General features: G+C 40.1%; 1 protein-coding gene across 1 annotated transcript in view; it reads right to left on the reverse strand.

The window, feature by feature from the left end:
* AGBL1 (AGBL carboxypeptidase 1) overlaps positions 1 to 21,111 on the reverse strand; it is a 267,046-nt gene that overhangs the window by 183,972 nt on the left and 61,963 nt on the right. Inside the window, exons 16-17 of the mRNA XM_059824130.1 lie at positions 19,003 to 19,147; positions 15,675 to 15,828 (exon numbers count right to left, since the gene is read on the reverse strand). Of these exons, the coding sequence (XP_059680113.1) occupies positions 15,675 to 15,828; positions 19,003 to 19,147 (299 nt within the window). The remainder of the gene's footprint in view (positions 1 to 15,674; positions 15,829 to 19,002; positions 19,148 to 21,111) is intronic.

Raw genomic sequence — 21,111 nt, forward strand, 5'->3', positions numbered from 1 at the left:
AAAACTCACAGAGAAAAAGGAAAGAAAACAGACAAGTCTACAAAAGGCACCTTCTAACACTTCACTACATCAACAACTTCACAGTGAAGGACCTTCTGCAGGTTCACCTCATTTGTGGCATCACTAAATTGACTCTTACATCATTGCTGTCCAAGTCTATGCTAAATTTTAGAACTGCATCGCCCAGAGCTGATCCCAAAGGAAATGCTTGCTTTCCACAGACAAGAGATTGATACGGTAAAACTGTTTCCCAATTTTGAATAATGAATCATGTCTTGATGGCAAGGTTCTTGGATGAACTCCCCAAACAATTGGGCAAGAGAATGCAAATAAGGGAGCAACATAAAAGGTCTTTCAATCAGATCATCATTGACAGCAAAACTGGTGTTGGGCCAGTGATCTATCATGACATAAGCAGCACCATTTTTCATCTTCTAGACTGTGTGACATGTTGTGTAACAGACACAAAGCAGAGTTTGACTAAACTGGAAGTATTTAGCACCATCTGCACGATACAGAACTATCTTTAAACTAAAAGACTATCCTACTCTCCACCCCTGAATGGTACAGCTTCCTGCCTACTTTAGCCTTGACAAGAAGCCTATTTCTATGTATAAAGTTTTATCTTGATAAATACCAAAGTGGGAGACACTAGCACTTTATATCTAAACCACGATAAATGGAAATTTATTTTTTTTTTCCTCCCCTGAAATGTTTAGGAGAACTCATACCAGTAGCAGATCTAACATTAGTGGCCAGTTCTAATCTCTATTCCCCTGCTACCCTCCAGCACCCTAGAAATAACACAGCGTTTTAACACCTTGTGTTCAAACCTCAAATCAAGAGCTCACGAGTTGTTTACACCATAAGCAGAACATAATTTTTCCAAGGAAGATAACAGAGACAAACCTTAACTTTCATAAGCAGGTTCATACCATGTTATTTTCAAGCAGTTCTACTATTTGAAATATCCTAAGAATGAGGAAGGAATCAGAATCATATAGCACAATCAGAATCCCAGAATACTTGACAGAAATATAGGTGGAACAAAATGTGCCACTACATAAAATAGATAATATGCAGAAATTTCAAACAGCATGTGGTAAGACACTAAGCAGTCACTGTCTAAGGTCAGTAAGAAGTTCTTCCCTTCGGATGCTAGCAAAATGATTTCTAATGAATGATATCTTCCTACATCAATCACTACAGGGAGCGGAATGTCAAGCTAGGAAGACTGCTAGTCTGTTTGAGGAAAATTTTTTCTTCTTAGGAATAAGATTGTAGGAAGGTTCAGGAAAGGAAAAATTTTCTTTATTTTTTTTACCCACAAGTTGCTCCGAAGCACAGAAAAAGGTACTCATAAGTAAGGGAGTCAGGCTGCAAAACAGCCCCAGCAGTCCCAGAAGGAACACAAATGGAACATGTCCTTCCTCACTGCTCCGTGTATCATTGCAAAAGTGGGAATTTTCACACAAGAGAGGTTTTTGGGTTTTATTTCATAGTTTCCTACTTGATATTCAATTTATTTTAAAAAAAATCTTCTCCAAAAGGTTCTTTTTGGCAAAGAATTTAACAGTATGAGTGATGGTTGGTGATCAGTTTGAATTTCTGATGTATACAGACTAGCTTCATGAAGCTGATACCGTGATGTTTCCTCAATCCCCATGCTTTCCTGCATTTTCACCCCAACATTTCCCCAGCAAAACTTTGAACTTTTCCAATTGATGTTGCCGCAGAATCCTTCCATTGTAGCTCAGCCACTCTTTACAGCTTGTACAATCCACAGCATGAGTTCCTCTCTCTTACTTGCCATAAGCAGCACTCGTATTGAAACCATTATATTTCAGAGCATTCACTACCACTTCATCTTCCACTCTGTAAATTATCAGAATGCTTTTACACGAAACACTTATTTAAATAAAAGAAAATCCCTGTAAATCATGGTCATGGCAGGCTAATGGCTAGCATTACAAAGATGATTTATCTTCCTGCTGTATCTAACAAAGCTTCTTCTGCTAATACCTTTCTTTCAAAATAGGAAGAGACTTAACTAATGTTTTCTAACTGTAAGACTATACAAGTAATGAAAAACACCTTACATCAAAAAATAACCTTCACCTGCCATCTAACATCCCTGTCAACTCTCAAAATCAAAAGATCTCCTTATTTTTGTTTTTTGTATTACTTAGTGTGCTTCCTTCATGGATGAAGAAACCAACTATTCAGTCTCACTGCCTGTTTGTAATCCAAATTCATTTTAGAGTTCGCATGCATTAGTTGCATGCTTTAATTTGATTTAATTTATTTGATTTGTGTCTATCAAATTACATTTGAGGCAAGTTAGATAGCCTCACAGGGAGCATCTCACCAGCACTACCCTTTGTGCAAACAGCAATTATTTTATCTAGGCTGAGCCTAATTTCAAGTCACATCTTGATAAGCTGACAAATAAGGTCATAGTATTTGCTTCACAAGTGATATCCTAACTGGTGGGAAAGACCTTTGACAAGCTAGAAGGTGGATCCTAGGAGTGTTCTGATGAAAAGGGCATGAAATTAAGCAGCAAGTCAACACTTCTGAGCAGGAGCATTGTTTCAAAACTATCTACAGACATTCTGGGTAGCTTGCAGGCCCATCACCTATGTCAGCACAGAGACTAAGTATGTCACTACATTTTTATTGCTCATTCACAGTTAGTAAGTGCTAAACACAGGGAGAATAGGGGTAGTGGGGGCACCACAGCCCTGAGACCCCAGAATCCTTCATCTGTCTCTTGCTTATTCTTTCAACTCTGGCCAGTTGCTTTTTGTGAAGAACAATTCCCATGTGTTGAGTTGTGCTTCGTGGTGACCCTCTAGCTGTTGTTTTTGTGCCCTTTCAAAATGCTTGACAAAACTGTCACAAAAGGAGTTTGGCAACTGGAAGCTGTGACAGGCATGATATGACCTGATTCATAAAACATAACTAAACAGCTTGGGCTGCCAGAGGCCAGGATTTACAGGACTGCGTTTCAAGAACAGCCTTGAACGCCTGCTCAACTAAATGCACTTTCCTACTCTGCCACAATACAAATTCCCAAGCTGCGTTAGGGTGATCTGCAATACTATGAAGTGACAACACAGCTGAGACACTAATCTTTTTAGAGCCTACCCTGTCCACTGCTGGTCAGGAAGGGGAAGAAATTACCTCGGCTCTGGCGGCATCTTTTACAGCAGGCTACAGGGGTAGGGAGCACTACAAAAAATAAGACAACATCATTTTTCAGATATTCCTCCAGCACAGAGAGCACAAAGGAAAAATCAAGTCACAGATAGTTTCTGCTGCGTTATCCACCACAGCCTCATTTTTATAATAAAAGCCTCAATGCATTTGTATTTTCAGCAGGTGAGACCTGACCCACAAAGAATTTAAGGACTTCCTGTCCTCCTATATCCATCTCTTCTCTGCTATCTTGCTTTTCTTCTTGTTACTATCCTATCCACTTCTTTTCTTCATCTCCACTTCAATCACTAGTTACAATCTTCTGTTAGGCGCTCACCATGGGACCTGAACATCCTTTGGGATATCTGTCAAAATCACTCTGATGCCAACAATAATAAATTCCATCTCACTCATCTTCTTTTGAAACACTTCACAGACTGAAGATTACACGTTTCAAGCATGTTCCAAGTTAAGAAAGCAGGGATTTACAGAAAAATCAAGTAAGTTGCTCAAGGATAAAGTACAAATCAGTGACAGAGTTGGAGGCTCAATATCCGTTTTCCAGGTCCCAGTCACGAAGTATCCTGTGCCATCCACATTCACTCAAGAAGCAAATAGTCTATGTTTTCAAAGCACTTCCTCCTCTTTTCATTAGCCATGAAAATGAATTGAATCCTGCACTTAAATATCATCAGTAGAGCCCTCTCTCAGTTATGTTAATTGTCCTATATCATGATGCTACAACACAGCTGTCCTTTTCATCCTGAAACCCACCCACCCTTCCTAAAATTAGCACATACACACGCATTTGCGGAGTACTATGATATTCCTGCATCCATCACTATTACAGCATGCTTTCAGATTCAGGGAGAAAGTGAAAGATGATATGAAAGCAGTAAGGGAAGAATGAGGAAAGGACATGGGATCTTGTAGTAGGTCTCTCTGGTTTTCTTGAAAAATAAAAAAAAATAAAAATTGAGAAGTCTAGAACATTCAGGAGACTCAAAAGAAAACTCCGTAACAGCTTTTAATGTTTCCCCGAGTCATCCACAAGTCCTTCCTTATCTGTGGGTCAAGACATACCTCCAACCCCATTCTGATTTCTTCATTCACTCATACTTATCACCTCTGCCCCCCATCATGTTTTAATAAAAAATTCAGCCTATTTTATTTAACTTCATCTGTTTCAAAGACACAGAAGCAGCACACAGGCAAAGCCAGAAAAATCTTCAAAACAGTTCGTTAAACAAATTCAATGAAGAAAGAAGAGAAAGAGCTTGTAAAAAGAATTATAAAGTGGCAGGGAAAATTACAATTTTTTTTTCCCCACAGCTAAGTAGCACGACAATTGCAATTGATAGAGCAAATTAAATTCTAAATGCGCTGGTGATTTGATAGATATCATTTTCTGAGTGTTACTGAGAAAATGCCTTCTTTGGGAAACAGAGTTAAGATCTGGAACAAGTCCTGTTGGTTCTGGGGCCTGATTCAATTATGCAAAGTTCATTAACATAAAGTTAAGATGGAGCGGGGAGAAAACGCATGGAACTTCTCTAACATGCCACATGCCTTAAGAAAAACTGTCCTGACAAAGCTAGCAAAGCAATTCGTGAGGACACCTGTTTACAGACACAATGGGTAGCCGGTGACTTCAAAATGCAACTTTTCCCCCAACCCTTCTATTCAGAAGGCTGGAAGAGATACACTGCTACTTAATTCTGCAAAATCACATGTCAAAATTAAGCAGGGGAAATCAGAGAAAACCCAAAATGACCTAGAATGAAAGAGACCTGATGCACCTATTTTTCTGCCAGCTAGAAACTGATATTCAACAGCCATATAATAAATGCCCTGAAATGATCCAGAAGTCCAAGTTTAGCTCTCCGCAAACACTGGTGCACTTTGCAGTACCTGCCATGTCACTTGTCAACTAGTTGATCTTATCAGCACATTTGCAGTCTGAACATAGCAGCTGTCTCCGCTTGTTCATTAGCAATTTCTATTTCTGCTTTAGAAACAGGTGGGCAAGCTCAGAGGGCTAACAAGTTTCTGTTTGATGTAGAGATGGACAAATCCTCTCATTAACAGAACAGCAGTTTAAAAATCATTATGAAGTATTTTTAGTCCTATTTCATTTTAGTATTGCTGTATAATTGCAGCCCATTATTCACAAATACTTGTTTCTAGAATCTGACAGTTATAAACAACAGAAAGTAAGCGTCAGCCTGCAGTGTCTGCCAACTAATAGTTTCAATATATCGCTGTACTTGTTTTACTGGTGTAAGATTGGCTGCATCAGTCACATAACAATAGATCCTGTTCTCTGATTAGAGAAATTAAACTCAGTTAAACAGGTCAGGCAGAAATCTGCATAGACCCTCCCAGCAAAATCAACTTACAGGTGGAAATTAGAAATAGCAGGTGTTCAGAATTACAGATACAAAGACAGGAGAAAAACAAACACGCACAGTGTATTGCAAAAATACCTCCTCACTCACTAATGCTCTTGAATAGATTAATATTAGGATCAGCACGGAGAAATACAGTTTGCTACATTTCATGTGAGCGTAGACCCATTCGCATGGATGTGGGCAGAGGAGCTGAACAAACTGCTTGCAGCTCTGGCAAACATGCAGTAAAGCTGTTCCATGCAATCTACACAACTCCAACCATTTGTAATACATGACTAGCTAGGTCAGCCTGTATCAAACAAAACCACACAGCTTGGAATGTTAAATCCAGAAATTGGAGCATTGTTTTCCAGAAACTTTTCTAAGCCTTGAGGTATCAGGTGAATGACGTTTCTTTTTTAAAGTGAGCCACAATAGACAGTCCCTCCAAACCAGTCAGATAAGACTTAAAATCACCAAGAAACTTCCCAGTTTAGAAGGATAAAGGTGAAAACAACATGAAAGTTATAATGCCAACCCCACTGTTTCCCAAGTCTGTTAGTTCTATATATTGAGGAAGGGTTTGCCTGTACATGGCAGAAGCCTATTGCTAGAGGGAGAAATGCAAGATTCACAGGATCATGAAAAAACACCTAAGAGCATCAGGCTTCCCTGCTAACAGGATACACTCTGGTTTCTGTCATAGCAGAGCAATTCTTTAACACAATCTGTGCAAGACTTGACCATCTTCCCCTAAGCTGTCCCTGAACTGAGTTCCCAAACTAAAAGCAACGGTTTGCCAGAAGAGCGGCAAAGGCTACTTTTTGCCCCCTCTGCCTGATCTTGCTATCCGGTATAACTCAAAAAACAGTTTGTTCCTGTGAGATCATCAGGCATCAGAAAGCAATGTGTATCTAGCTCAATCTGTCTATCAGCACAGCCTTTCTGTGTCAGAAGGGAAAAAATATTGAACCAGAGACAAAAACTGCTCTCTGTGGCAGCAAGTGCAATTGTTTGGGTCTCACAGCAGCTGGTACACGCGCTACACTGTGTGAGCTTTCCAGCTATGGATTACTTTCACAAGGCCAACCTGCCAGCTGTCCTGCCCCTTACTCCCTGACCACAGCTTCCCTAGTAGTCATCAGTGAGAAGGTACAACCAAACAGAAAGGAGAACAACTGGTCACTGGGACAGCCCAGCAGCTCATCGCCGCTTCGTAGAGGAATACTTCTTAATTGCCTTACAGAGAGCAGATTGGGCACAGAAAACAGGAAAAATTAAAAAAAAATATCACACACAAGCAACACCTCTACTGTTACAAAACTCCAATTTCTTACCTTACAGTAGGTTTCTAACCCAGGGGCCATGGGGACCTTCTTACTTGCCTTTTATTCAAGGAGCAAGGGTGATCCACAGACTGCCACACCATCCACAACTTCAGGTCTACCAACCAGAAGCAACTGATTTAACACAGGTGTTGAGGGGCAAACCTAACTACCTTCAGGCCAACCCACTTTATACCCTGCATCAGCAGGTACTCCAGACCTTGTAATTTGTGGAAAACAATAACCTGTGCAGTAAGACACATGACCAATTAGGCAATATTATGACCAGCTGGAAGAAACCCCTTCCTGACCTCTGCTTTTACCCTGAGGCACATGCATTAACTCTTCACCCGTTAGTAAGCATATTGCTCATAACAGTATTCAGTCTTCGCAGTCAATCTGACCTAAAATTATGTCCTCCCTCACAAAGCCCATCTCTGTCACATTGAGAAAAGATTTAACTCAATTCAAATGCTTCTCTGGCTAATTTATAGAGTACCACATTGACCTTTTAGCATAATGCCCCACAGGACCGTGTGTGACTGGAATTTATGGCCAGGCATGGGAAATGCGCAGCTCACCGAAATACAGGGGTTTTTCTCATGCCATGATTTGAAATTGGTAACAGAAACCTAGTAGCAGTTCAACACTTGTTCACCATTTGAGGGATTAAAAGCTGCCTGGGGGCTCTGCTGGGCTGTGTTTCAATACCTCTACCAGATACACAGATTGGCCACTGGAAGAACAGCATCTGCAGATTTTTCTCAAAGTGTTTCCACCTAAGGGAGAGAAGAATTTTTTTTTTTTTTCCTTCTGTTAAAGGCTAGAATTTGGGCAACCTATCACTCCTACAGAAGCTTGCATCTCCACTGCAATGAGGCCAGGGCACTGGGGTGTTGTGAGACAGGCGTGTTCCAAGCAGCTGGCTATACATTTCCAAAGCAATATAAGAAATACATACAACTAAACCTTTTCCAGTTTCATTCATAATTTTCAATGCCTTATAAAAAAATACAAGTAGGTCCACACTCCTGTGAGAAGGCACTTCTGAGGCACTTGACAAACCAATCACAAATGAAAATAATTATGACTAAGATATGTGCTGGTTTAGATTTTCAAGATGTTTAATTCATTAGCGTATCAGAAGAGGCTCTGATATTCTGTACTGGAGCATAGCCACCAGTGCTAAGCACTACTGGTGTTCTAGCCCAAGTCCATACCAACCAAGATGACATTGCTAACTTATGTTGCAGAACATACTGTTGTTAATCAGAATATTTCTTCGCTGGAAAGGATATGCAAAGGTTACAAGTCTCTTGGGACAAAGATGAGGCTGTTGTAATTCAAAGAACAAAAGGTAACAGAACAAGTGCAGAAGAAACAGAACAAGAGCAGAAGAGCAAGCAGAAAATTCTGCAGAACTAGCCCCTAAGAGGAGGGCTTAGAACAAATCTCCGTATTTCAGAAGGAAGGTTATTAAAAAAAGCAGAAAACTACACATGGATGAAGAGCAGCTACTGTAGAACAAATTCTCTCACTTCAGATGGCTATTCTGGTAGCATACTGCATAAGGTAAAGGGTGGGAGAGAAAGAGATAACCCTTAACATTTATTTTCTCCCTTTGCAAAAAACACTACAGTTGCCTATGCTTGAAGGTGTTTTTAGCATCCTTGTTCAGTGTTTTCTGTGCATTGCTCACTGCCTTGACTAATTGGATTCAATATATATTAACACGCATTTTGCCAAACTCACAGAAGGCTGACCATAGTGTCAAAGCTGTGCTGGCTGAGTCAGTTCCACCAAATGCTGGGATTCAAAGAGCAGTTGATACATTATGGAAAATACTGGCCTTGGTCTGCAGGCAGCCATGTGTCTATCTCACAAATTTCATGTTCCGTTCAACCAGCTTCCACCTTTATGGCAGTAGACTGGATACTCAAACAGGAGCAATAGTTTTGCAGGAATTTATCTGCTCTTTTTGCAATGGGCTGCCACATTGTTGTGACTGGGGTTATCAGAAAGAAAAGAGAGAAGAGATGTTTGAAATTGCAAGACAATCTTGAGAAATTTAGAGCTCACACCATCAGTGTTGCATATCTGGAGATCATTGTTTTGGCTTCAGATGCTCAATAAACTGCCTATTCAAGCAGAAAAAAAATCATATTCTCAACTCTAATTATTTAGCACTGTAGAATACATGACAATTTTATTCAGCCTTTCTTCACTACTGCATTAAAACAGGATCATGTTTTCACAACAGCTGACTCTTCCTGTCACCAAAAACGAAGTGTTTGGTACAAAGCAAGAGAGGAACCAGCACTTCTGTCTGGCATCCCTGCAAATTAGGAGCAAATCTTCAATTCAAGGGAATACACAGATACAATATTCACTATTGCAGATGTAAGAATAAAGCAAAAAATGTTTTTCTCCACAGTTTGCTATAATCATCTCATTCAATTTCTATATACACTAAAATCTGTTCACTTTTAACTATAATCACAAATAAGGAGTAGAGATAGAGAAGAGATGAAAGAAAAAAGCAGAACAGGTTCTGTAAATGGAATATTTTAAGGAAACATAATGCTAGTGGACTCTTTCTGCATAAGATTACAATTTGGACCATGTTAAGTACCTAGATAGCTAGAAAAACAGTCTCAGATGACATCCTCTGTTCACATTCAGTGGAACTGGAGTCTAATAGGGGGGCCACCTGAGGAGCAGAGGCTTTCTTCAGTTCTTCGTTTCTCTCCCAAGACTTTCAATAGTAGCGACAGTTCTTTCTTGTATGATGCTTGCAGTGTAGAAATGCCATTATAAAAGCCTATCAGTCCTTTTCACAGAAACCACTCAGCATCCAGACAAATATGGGGAACTGGATTGCTCTACATTTGGCATACAAATGTGACTTAAGTGTTCAGCAGCATTGGCTATACTGTGTGCATGTGTGCTGGAGGAAGTATAGCACGCAATGGTACTAGAAGAACAACAGATGCGCTTGCTGTTGTGAACTGTTTCCAACCAGCACAATGCCAGGTTAGCACTCCAGCTGAATTGCTAGAGGCAGTTCTTCTGGCTGCTTAATAGATCATTACCAATCAAAGCAGGTCATTCTACCTCCCTATTTCAACATTATTAGATGAGAGCTTCCGTTAAAGAGTGCATTTTCCTTTGGGGCGGACTAGCTCCAATAAGGCGTTTATCTAATTTGATCCCTGTTTCACTAGGAGATATGTCATCTCCAGCTTTGAAAAACTTATTCAAGAGAAGAGCGCTTGAGCCTTTCGTAATTAACATGCAACACTGGTTGCCATGCAGGGAGCAGGCACAGTTATAATAACTTGGAGTCAATAATTCATAAACTATAATGCATTATTAATCAATTATTGAGGCCTGAATTACATTTAATGAGATTAAGCTGATTGGAGCACTAAGCTGTTTGAATCATATTGATTTAATCAATGTGCTTAATTAAACTGTACATTTTCCACATGGTTGTTATTTCCCAGTATCCTGCATAAGCAGCCTCTGCAATTCATATCCTTTGCTGTTCTTTGCTCAGGACTTGCTCTTTACCGCAAATTATATTTAAAGATAAAATGCTTGTTTCTTTCTGAGAAAAGATCAAAGTTGCAAAACAACCATCTAAATAGCTTTTACAAGCAAATTGAGAAGTGTTAGAATGTTTCTCCCAGCAACTGTGTCTTTTTGGTTCTGTAGGCTTAAGATGAGACCAAGTAAACACACCTCATTAGTCTCACTTTATCCCTCATTTAATTCTAGGAGCATCTGAAGATTCAAAAGGCACAAGCATCCTGCGTACCTATCCCAAAAATGTTACTCTTTCCATCTTCAGAAACATGCTTAGACTCAGGCAGAAAATGCGTTTCAACTCCCCAAAAGACTACATTAAAGATAAGCAGGTGTCGTTATCTCTTTATGACAATATTTATAACTGTTTCCCCAGCCTTACATAACGAGGACATGTGATGACAGAAGAGCAACTCAAAGTGACAGCTATTACAGAGGTAAATCCATTTGCTAGTGTCATATTTTGTTTAATTTCCCTCACCACTACTGCTAATGAACTGGGACATTTAGATTTAACTTTAAACCCCACAATTCGGCTCTATAATGCTACACACTGCTAAAAGGACACATCAGGTGTGTCAACTGGGGGAAATACTCATAACAGACTGCATAATCAGTATTATTCATGGAATCACAACAGTACAACCAGCCATGAAGAGAGCTTTGCAATTACTTTCTTTGTGATACCATGAACAATGACTGTCCCACCCCACTCTGCACAGCAACACTGTTCTCTGTGAATGCAGGATTAACCCCCACAGCAACATACGATACACGTCAGCTGAGACTGCAGCAATGCTGGCGGTCATCGGCTAAAGCAGTGCACTGCTGTACCACCCTAGACCCATTGAAATCTTCATTCCTGTAAGGAATTCCTTTGGGACTGTTTCACTTATTCCTCTCTATTAGCACTAACCAGAATGGCACCTACTCTACATCACTTCAGATAAGTCCTCCCCTTTCCCTTCTCTAACTAAAGGTGAGAGCTAACGCACCCCAACTCAGTGCAGAGCCAGGAAACACCTCCTAAGGAACACTCATATGGCAAGCTCAAAACAGCACAGTGTAAACTGTCCTTCTCTGATCAGTCATTTTGCATTTGGTGGTTTTAATTCCATCACACTGTTAACATTACCAATGTATCGGTGTCCTCTACTTTCTTAACTAGAAGACAATTTTATCGCCTGTGTATGAGTGTTTAGAACTTTTACTTACACTTCTTTGAAGAGTTAATCTGTCTGTTTGCTCTGCCACTTACAACAGTACCCTATGGCTTGCAGGGTCTAGTCAGCTGTCTGCCAGGGAGTTTAGCAGAACACAGTTACATACTGCACATTTGCACGCATAACACCTTGAGTTAAGGGTTTGCAAACCATTACTGAGTACACATGCATGCTGTTAACACTGCCTTCACTGGGTTGTCTGTGGCAAACCCAAGAAAATCAGAGCTCTGCAAGCACTTATTAACTTCGAGCAGGGAGTCAGCACAGTCTCGCTGTTTCTGCATTCAAGAATGCTCTGAAAGGTGTTGGGAACTGCTATCGCTTCGAAAGTCCCTTTAACTCTCATCAGGCAATATCTAAGGCTAGACCTAACATAGTCAGGAACAAAGTCACCAAAGAGTAAATGCCTGCCCAACCATTCTGTCCTCTCCACTCCCCAACTTCTTTCCTTTTCAAAGGCTCACATGTGATGATTCAATATCCAAGGCAGGTGGAGCATGCAGGCTCACCACACATGCAATTTTGCAAAAAACTGCCTTGTCTTTCTGGTTTTTGTTGGGTGGGGTGTTTTTTTAAAATAATTCTGCAAAGAACTACAGTCTTCTGAGGAAAAGTTCTATGCAGAGTATGGGAGATCAAATCTGCAGAGTCTAACTCTTTATAAGAAGGAATAAGGAGGAGGAAAAAGGAACATGGTAAACAGATAATGGAGAAGACAAAAACCAGTCCCTTTGTCTCACCATTGGTGCTTCCCACACACAGTCAGAATGGGAAACTAACGGCTTTATCTTTATCACAAGACTATGGGGGATATTGCAGTTAGAATGAGTAGCAAAGATCCCTCATTGCTGGATGCACAGTCTTTATATGATGGCAGGAAGGGCAAGTTTAAAACAAAACCAAAAAACAAGAGAGACCCTCCCAGTTTCTATTTGTACAAGTCTATGGAGCTGCAAAGCCCAACAGGGAATGCTGACCAGCCTCAGGCTTTCTGCTGGAGTCTTCAGGCACCCACAGACATTGATCAAGCGGGAATAGAAGTTGTGCTGTCTGTAACTGTGCTGTTGCATGACCAAGATGCAAAGCATAGAGAGCCAAAGAGTTCCTGGCTCACTTCTTTCTTTCTTCACATCAGTTTCAGAACTGAGCATTTAATAAAAATTATTCAGTACAACACCATCGCATGAAGGGGAGATAAAGAGAAAGGAGCCTAAAGTGAATATCAAACCATCACATAAACAAGGCATAATGAAGGAAAACAGCAGCCCATTTTTCTTCCCTTCACCATGCGGTGAATATGCAGTTCCTGTGAGCATGCATGGCTTGTGCTTCCCATTAACAAGGCTCACGTTAATAAATTTAACTCAGACAAATTTAACCATCCTAGGGCCACATTAATCAAAAGCCTGACAAGACCAATCTGAAAGAGTTGAGCAAGGAAAATAAAGCACAGCTGACAGAGAGGATGCCATGCCCTCATTGTCCCCAGGCCACTCCCACTCTATCAGCACCTCCAGTACCACAGTAACTCCTTCCTACTGCACTCTTACTGGGGTGATCACGCTGTCCTCCCAACACTCCTCATCCACCCCATACCTCTCTTCATCAGTGATGTTTCCTACTCCTCATGTGTCTATACTAGAGGAGGATTTAGGGTATTTAAGTACAATTATGTGCAACAGCTACAAAGTCCTGGCAAGCTTTGTGTTTTACCTGTGGCCCTGGCATTATTGAAAATAATCTTTCAAGGTACAGATTAACAAAATGTACACAAAGGAGAAATAACAAATTTGATAGGAAAGCAAAATGACTATAGCTCACGAGAACTATGAATTGGCCAGAACCAGAAAGAGAGAACAAGGGCTATCAATTTTTTTTCATTACCCATGTGCCAAGTTCCCCAGTGCTGGAGCTCCACATCACTTCTCAAGCTGAAATACCTATGCATGGAGACTGTACAAACCAATGGGAGTTATTACTGGGAAAATCTTCACCCTTTGGTTCCTTCATAATTAACTCTAAGTTGTTGGTTTTGAGTTATGTTTTGAGTTATTTTTTTAGCATGGAAAATATTGACTAATAGGTTCTTCCGTCAGCCAAACCACTTCACAGAGAGAAGGGCATGTCATACAAGACAAGGAAACTGAGAAGTAACTGCTGATCAAAGCCACACAAAGCAGCACAAATTAGGCAGAGTGCGTCCCCAAAAGCCATAATTAACCAAGCTGCTTAAACAAAATAAGCACGTAACATGATTATTCAGATTTGCCTAGAGGCATCCCCGCAGCATAAAACATGGTATGTTGCCTTGCTCTTCTTCCACTTGGTAAAACAACAAATATTTTCATCACCTAAGAGTATTGGTGTTTACTTTTATAGTCTTGCAAACTTGAGAGAAACTGTGGTGCCTTGTCTTGACACTCTCCCCCAAACAATTTCTATTTCAGTTCAAACAACTAGGTTTTCTACATGTTCTGTTTTGATTGAGTTTTGTTGGTTCATGGATAGATCTAGGAAGTCCTCCATCTTACTGCATTGCAAAGCTTCAGAGGAAGAGTTGTTTAGCAGCACATGATAATACTAATAATAGCAACACCAACAATCCTATTTTCCCTCTGACACTGACTCCAGTTTCCTCCCTTAAAGCTGTGTATATGCATGTACCTTACAAACTCCCATGTAGCCTGTACTTGGCAGTTTTGCTTTAAAATTTCAACCTGGAAGAGTATGTTCATATTCAGAAATTTGCTAATTCAGGGTAAATGCTTGATTTATAATAAAACTATTATAATAAAATATATGAGCTCAGGACAATTACACTGTAATGTCAGCATAACTGCAGTCACTGTGCTCTAAACCTGAACCAGGAAAGGTAGCAATCATTTTTACCAACTCTGATATTTGAGGTTCCTTTTAGTTTATGTACGTAGCATGGACATTATGAGGAGTCCTACTCACATATCACCACATACACCTGAAAGGAGAGAATGCATTTCTTATTCTGCAATGAGAAACGTGGTTCATATCACAGAATCCCTTTGGATACTTCTAGCCTAATATCTCAGTAAGATAATGATATATTTTTGCTTAACATCCAAAAAGTTCTTAAGACAATTATAATTTCCACACTCCCTCAAAGTTCTCAACCTGTGTTATAGATGTGTGAAAAGCAGAGATTAAAAAATCAGTTTATGCCTTGTTACTGACTCAAGAGAAAAAGTCAACCTATAGTCATTTAGGCTCTCAAATCAAAGCTCTCCCGATGTGATGCTAACCAGAATCTTCTTATCACTTGCTGTTGATTACAGACACTTGCATATCTTAATGTTGCTAATCAAGGCCGCTGAAGTTCTATATCTTTGACTTTCACAATGAAAAATAATCACCTCTAGATATAACATGGCAGTTACAATATTTACTATTAGATAATACACAAGCAAGTACAAAAAGCAAGGAGCTATAGTGTGTCCAGATGGATCTACCAGGCTCCAGGAAGAGCTGGAATTTGACCAGAACACTTCAATTTCTGTCCACAGCTGGGAAAGGGTGATCATCTTGGTTTTGGGTTTTTTTTGCAATTTCAAGACCTCAAAATAAATAAATAATTTCAATTTGGTACATCAACAAAAAAACCCAAATTTCTCTTTAAACTGGTTATTTGAACACAGTTTCTTGCAGTTGGAGATATTTGATAATGAATTTTGTAATTGTTTCAGATTATTAAAGAAACATTTGAAGTAAAAAACACTGTCAGCTCTCCTCCCTCTTCATGTAAATCTAATTTTAAAAAAAGTGTTGTAATTAGTTATTCCCTGTATTTAGATTTCTTTTTCCAAAGTGAGAAAGGCAAGAAAAACCAACATATTCTCAAAACAGTTTGTCATTGCCACTGCTGACATGACCGCAAGCCGCCAGCATCTTTTTCAGTGCTTCATTTGGCTACTTACAGAATTGCTCCAAGTCATCTCTTTTTTTAGAGTCTGGTATGGCAGTGATTGTGAGTAATGGGCATGGATTTCCTCCTAACGTCTGGCAGAGCGTCTGCTGCCTCCAGTAAACCTTCTTGGGGTTCCTATTTTGTTCCAGGATATCAAGATGGGACTGAGAAAGAAGCAAGAAAGCAGATTTATAAATGAGTTCACGGTCTAGAAAATCTGATTTTATTCCACTAGCTGTGCATTATTATTGGTACTAATTTCATGTCTTGTAGTAACATCCCAGCTTCTCTCTTCATCACCTTTTACATCCCACAAATATGCAGAAGCCATTCAGAATATATCCCAGTTCACTGAAGCTGCAGAGGACTATTACTCTTACATCATTTTACCTGAACAGTTCTTAGGTGCTTTTCTTATTAGCGTAAAGGAATTTCTATGCATACATGAAATCCGAAAGAGAACTCCCTACCCCTTATATTTTAATAGGGACTGTGTAGAGAAAACTCACTGTTTATAGAACTGACTGGTTAGCTGTCAAGCACATGCCAGTGAAACTCGGGAACAACTCCACATCAGAGGCAGCCAAAAAGTTTACACAGAAACAATGTTTTGTACAATCAGTAGTGGGAAGTTTGAAGCGTGTCTTTCCAAGAAGTTATTTAAAAAGGAGATTTTTCTTCCCCAAAATTTATGGCAGTTTTAAACAATTCTTAAGTCCAATAGCTTCTTGAGAAATTTGAGAAAAAGAATTGGCAGCTAAAAAAAAGACTTTTTGGAACAAATTCTAATCGCCTCATTAGACACATAGCCACTTGCCACCCACACACCAGACGACGTGTAGTTCTCCCTGTTTACATTTTAATTGCAAGTGGCAAAATTAGTGTAAGTAATCCTATTGCAGGGTGTTGCTAAGTGGTGTGGAACACCAGTTGTCTCTCGATTGGTAGAAATAGGTATATTACATTATGCACACTTGTCCTAACAGTACTTTAACTAAAACACACCAATTCACTCAACATGGTAATTTTTTGCCTTTACAAGTCGAGGCTAAATTTTAACCACTTTTTATTGTACAAGACATTGCTGTTCCTCAAACCTTGGTGCTCACTGTCTTTCAGACTGCTTACCCAGTATCCATTTGAATGCAAACACAAAACTGAAATTTAGTCGTCTATGTCATAAAACAATTAACATACTGCTGTATAAAGTAAATTCAATTATTAGACGCATCTAACGATCTTGCATAGATACAGAGAATTCAATATAATAATTTACTTATGTTCCTGGTACCTAGTGAAACTTAATTGGGTATAGCTGCCACAGAGATATCCAAACAATTAACACTGATGTAAAAATAGATAGATTACTGTTCATAAAATAAATGTAATTACTAACGGACAAAAAGTAATGAACTGCAGAGTGCATCCAGTTCAAATAGGATTCTGCAATGTGTATTCCTGTAAATATGCCTGTATCTATTAAACATCTATGATATTTAAAAATATTTTCAAATCACTAATTCTATATACAAGTTTATCTTCTTCCCCAAAGAACTATATATTTAATTGAGCCCTTGGGTTCATAATCACTTAATTTATTACTGATGTCTAAAACCAACATACTTCACCAGTGGACAAATGTTTTAAAATGAAATCTACTGGTGCACAAACACGATTTAGTTTATTTCCTGTGGAAATTAAAGTAACATCGAAGTGTGTAAATTGCATCACTCAACATTTTAAATTAGTCAAAACAAAGAAGCCTTTTAGAATTATTAGAGGCAACAGTTTTGCTTTGGCTAAAGAGCTGGACATGACAATCTATCAGTCTTTTCCATCCATAATTCTTATCTACCAAACTTTATGGTCCTTTCTGAGTCTGACTTCATTTAAACTTTTCCTAGGGCAAAACTCCCTTTAACTTCAGTGAGCATTTTATTTGAAGAGGCAGTGAAATACTTCAAAACTTGGCCCTGCAATTCTAGGAATAACATCTTTTTCATCTCTATTCTATTCATTCAGGGGCAGGTGAGATATTCAGGGATTCCCAGAGCATACAAACTCTCCAAGTCTCTCTTGCTTTTGTGCCAGCAGAAGATAGAAATCAGTAAGAGTAAAATAGTGATGAGGCACTGCATTTCAGTAATAAAATATGGTGGTGAATAAGTCCACCCAATTCTTCAGTATTGCATCTGTCTTTTCTGCTGCAGAGTGTAGCATATACATGCCTTCAAGGCTATAGGTCAAACCCCACTCCTGGAGCATGCTCTTTTCCTCACGGATTTTGAGGAGTAACTGGTACCCATAAGCCTAACGAGAAGTGAACTGACAGGCATGTTTTGGGCTGTGAAGGCTTGACTGGCCCTCTCCCAGATATTGGAAGCAGTTACTTTGAACTTCTATAACGGGATGCAAAACAGTTGACAAGAGACTGTTGTTTGAGTAGGAATTAATCTAAGCCTAACTATACCGGCATGCCGAGCAGCATGGCTAGTAAGTGGGAGAAGACATTGCCTCCCTTGAAAGCATAGTCTTTTATATCTGGTAACTGATACCATTGTAAAAAATAGAGTGAACCCAAACTCCATCAACCCACACCAGCATTTATTGCCCAGAAAAAGTGCTAACAATGGAAACTGGGGAGAGAAGGAAGGGGAACTGATCTACTAGAACTATGTGTCGTGTTTTTCAGTAACATCTTTCTCATCTTTAACGACAAAACAAAGCTATTTCCAGAACCATTCGTTTCCTTTCTTTTATCCTACCTTCCTTTCAGACCTTGGGCTCTCCTACATCAATCAGAGAAAGCACAATGGACACATTTCCCAGAAAATTCCTTTACTATCTCACGCTGGCCAGAAAAGAATGTAGAAAACAAATCCTTCCCCGGGAAGCAAAATTGGTACAACTTAATAATACAGTTTACACCTTAGACTTGTATTCTTTTCATTTCTGTACTGACAGCACTGGTGAGGGTGTCATAAATGCCTACTGACATTCCAACTAGCACAGAGGAAACAGCTGACAAAGCATTCACATGATGTCCAGCACTGTGGTATTGCTGGGTGCAGCTCTGAAAGCTGAGCTATTACCTTCTGTCAAGAGGAGTAGGCAGCTTTCATTTCTGACCTGCATTATCTTTAGCCCCCTGCTTCTCACCCCAAGCAAATGGAAACATCTTTGGTTTGCATTATCTCCTAACTGGTGTAAGCACTAATGGTTTGTACCCTCAACTTATCCCATACAGAAATTTCCCTATGCTATCTCAAAGTCTCATTCCAAGGCAGCTCCAAAATGTCAGGCACATTAGCTTATCTAGGTGGACGTATCAGCATTACCATCATTGTGGAGTAAGTGTAGGGGTAATGGTAGGCCAGATAGCAGACATCATCTTTGTGAGGGAACTTGATGCTGAAGGTGAGCGTGTAGTAACATTTCCCTCTCATGCCTCCTCCTGGAGCTGCACTGCAGCGGTAGTGGTTTCTGGAGAAAGAGGGAAGCAGATGGTTATCACTTCCAGATGCACATTTGGAGCAACCCTGAAAGAACTAAGAGTTCAGAGAAATGTCCACTCTGAAGGAGTTTTCATCTCATTCTGTAGATGGGCTCCAAACTCAACCATTGTACTAAGACTGGGAAAGCCCCATACAAGTACAATTAATCCAATCCCAGCAATGAACAGGTACAAAAATACAACACAATGATAAACAGCATCCAGTAACACAGCAACATAACTACAGGCTATATGAAAGAAGGAAGGTTACAGAAACCATGGATCTGCTAAACAGAGATGCAAACAGGATCATGATGGTAAGTACCACAGACCAAGGTGGTACATCAGATTCAAGCGTGTCTCGGGATTCAGGCAGTACACAAAGACCAGCAGGGAGTTAGAAGCAGAACTGTTTGTAGCGGTACTGGGCACAGCCAGTCGCAGCTAGTCACGTGCTGCTGATGGATGGGAGCACTCTCATAGGAAAACAGCAGTTTGTTTCATTCTGTGAAGATGCGAACGAGCAGCCAGGTAATACTAGTTCATATAGCACAGTCTAGACATATTTAAACTAATGCATTCAGCTAACATTGCTGTATTGCTGCCAACATCCAAATTATCTTGCTCAGAGATGCAGGTACCTATTCACAGCCCTGAACAATGCCATATGAAAATATTCTGTGAAAGCCTGGAGATTTAGAAAATGTGAATACCCTACCAAACCAACCATTCAATCCCACCACAGGAAGAAAAGGGATATTCCAGGAATAAAATAAATAGGGCATGCATAAAAATATTTCAAATGTCAAAGGCTCTTTCCCAAGAAGGAAAAGGAGGAGAGCGGGTTTGGGTAGAGACTGCACACAGAGGAGAAGCAACCTCATACAGGTTTGCAGGTTGTGAGCTACCCAAAAAAATCCTCTCTTCTGGATCCCTGCTTTTTGAGGGCTTGAGCCTCTCCCTGTCAGGGAACAGCAAGGACCAGTTGCTCCCTAAAAGATGGGGAGCTGAGCTTGATATTGAAGCCAGCAGAGCAGGGGCCTTGCCAGCCAGGGCCCCCTCCCACAGTACCTGAAGAGGTCACGCCTAGGCTAGGGGAGGCAGACAGGTTCAACCACACATCCAGACCATCAGACAAGGTTGTGGTGATGAGGCAGGTCTGGGTCAAGCCAGGAGGTCTGTCCATGGGTCAGGATCCAGATCAGAGTCCATAGCAAAGCACAGACACAGCAGTGACTGAGCTGGGGCCTCGCTACAACAGAGCTCAAACAGGGATGAATAGCAGGGACAGAGCTTAAATAGAGCGCCTGGGGCCCATGGGCAGGGTGCGGGTGGGGGCCCTGGGTGAGGCTGGTCAAGGTCAGGAAGGTCTACTAGTGCACTCAGGCCCTTGACACTCCCATCGTTAAAACCACAAAACCTTAAAGTGAGCTCAATCTAGTCCCAGGACCAGATCCCTTGCAGGAAACTTACTCTGATAAAGAAATGACTTTAGGCAGAATAAGAAAGTTTTCTTCCAGCAGAGATGAAGAGACAATTCATGCACTTTAGGAAGAAGCCTCACAGAAAATCACATGCATAAATACATTTCAAACAATATTTTTCCCACATTGCACCAATTATGCTGTTGCTGAACCTTCTGATTCTGAAGGACTGTGAGGTTTCTTTGACAAATGTTATCATCAATGTTGCATTAAAATGCAAAATGGAAGAGGTAACCAAAAGATGCAATTTCAGCTCCTGAAATTTACAATACTGGTTTATTTTGCTGCTGTTCATTTTTATTCAAAGGGGTGGAGAGAAAAGATAATTATTCTTGTCAAATTCTCCAAAATAATCAGCTCTTTTTCATAAAAAAGACAATACAATGCTGCTGGGTTTTCACCTGAATTTAATAGTTGGAACATGTGGGGTGAGTGATACTGACTGGATCGATAGGTAGTACAGGAACACC

This window comes from Gavia stellata, chromosome 13 (assembly GCF_030936135.1).
Source record: "Gavia stellata isolate bGavSte3 chromosome 13, bGavSte3.hap2, whole genome shotgun sequence".
NCBI classification, from domain to species: Eukaryota; Metazoa; Chordata; class Aves; order Gaviiformes; family Gaviidae; genus Gavia; species Gavia stellata.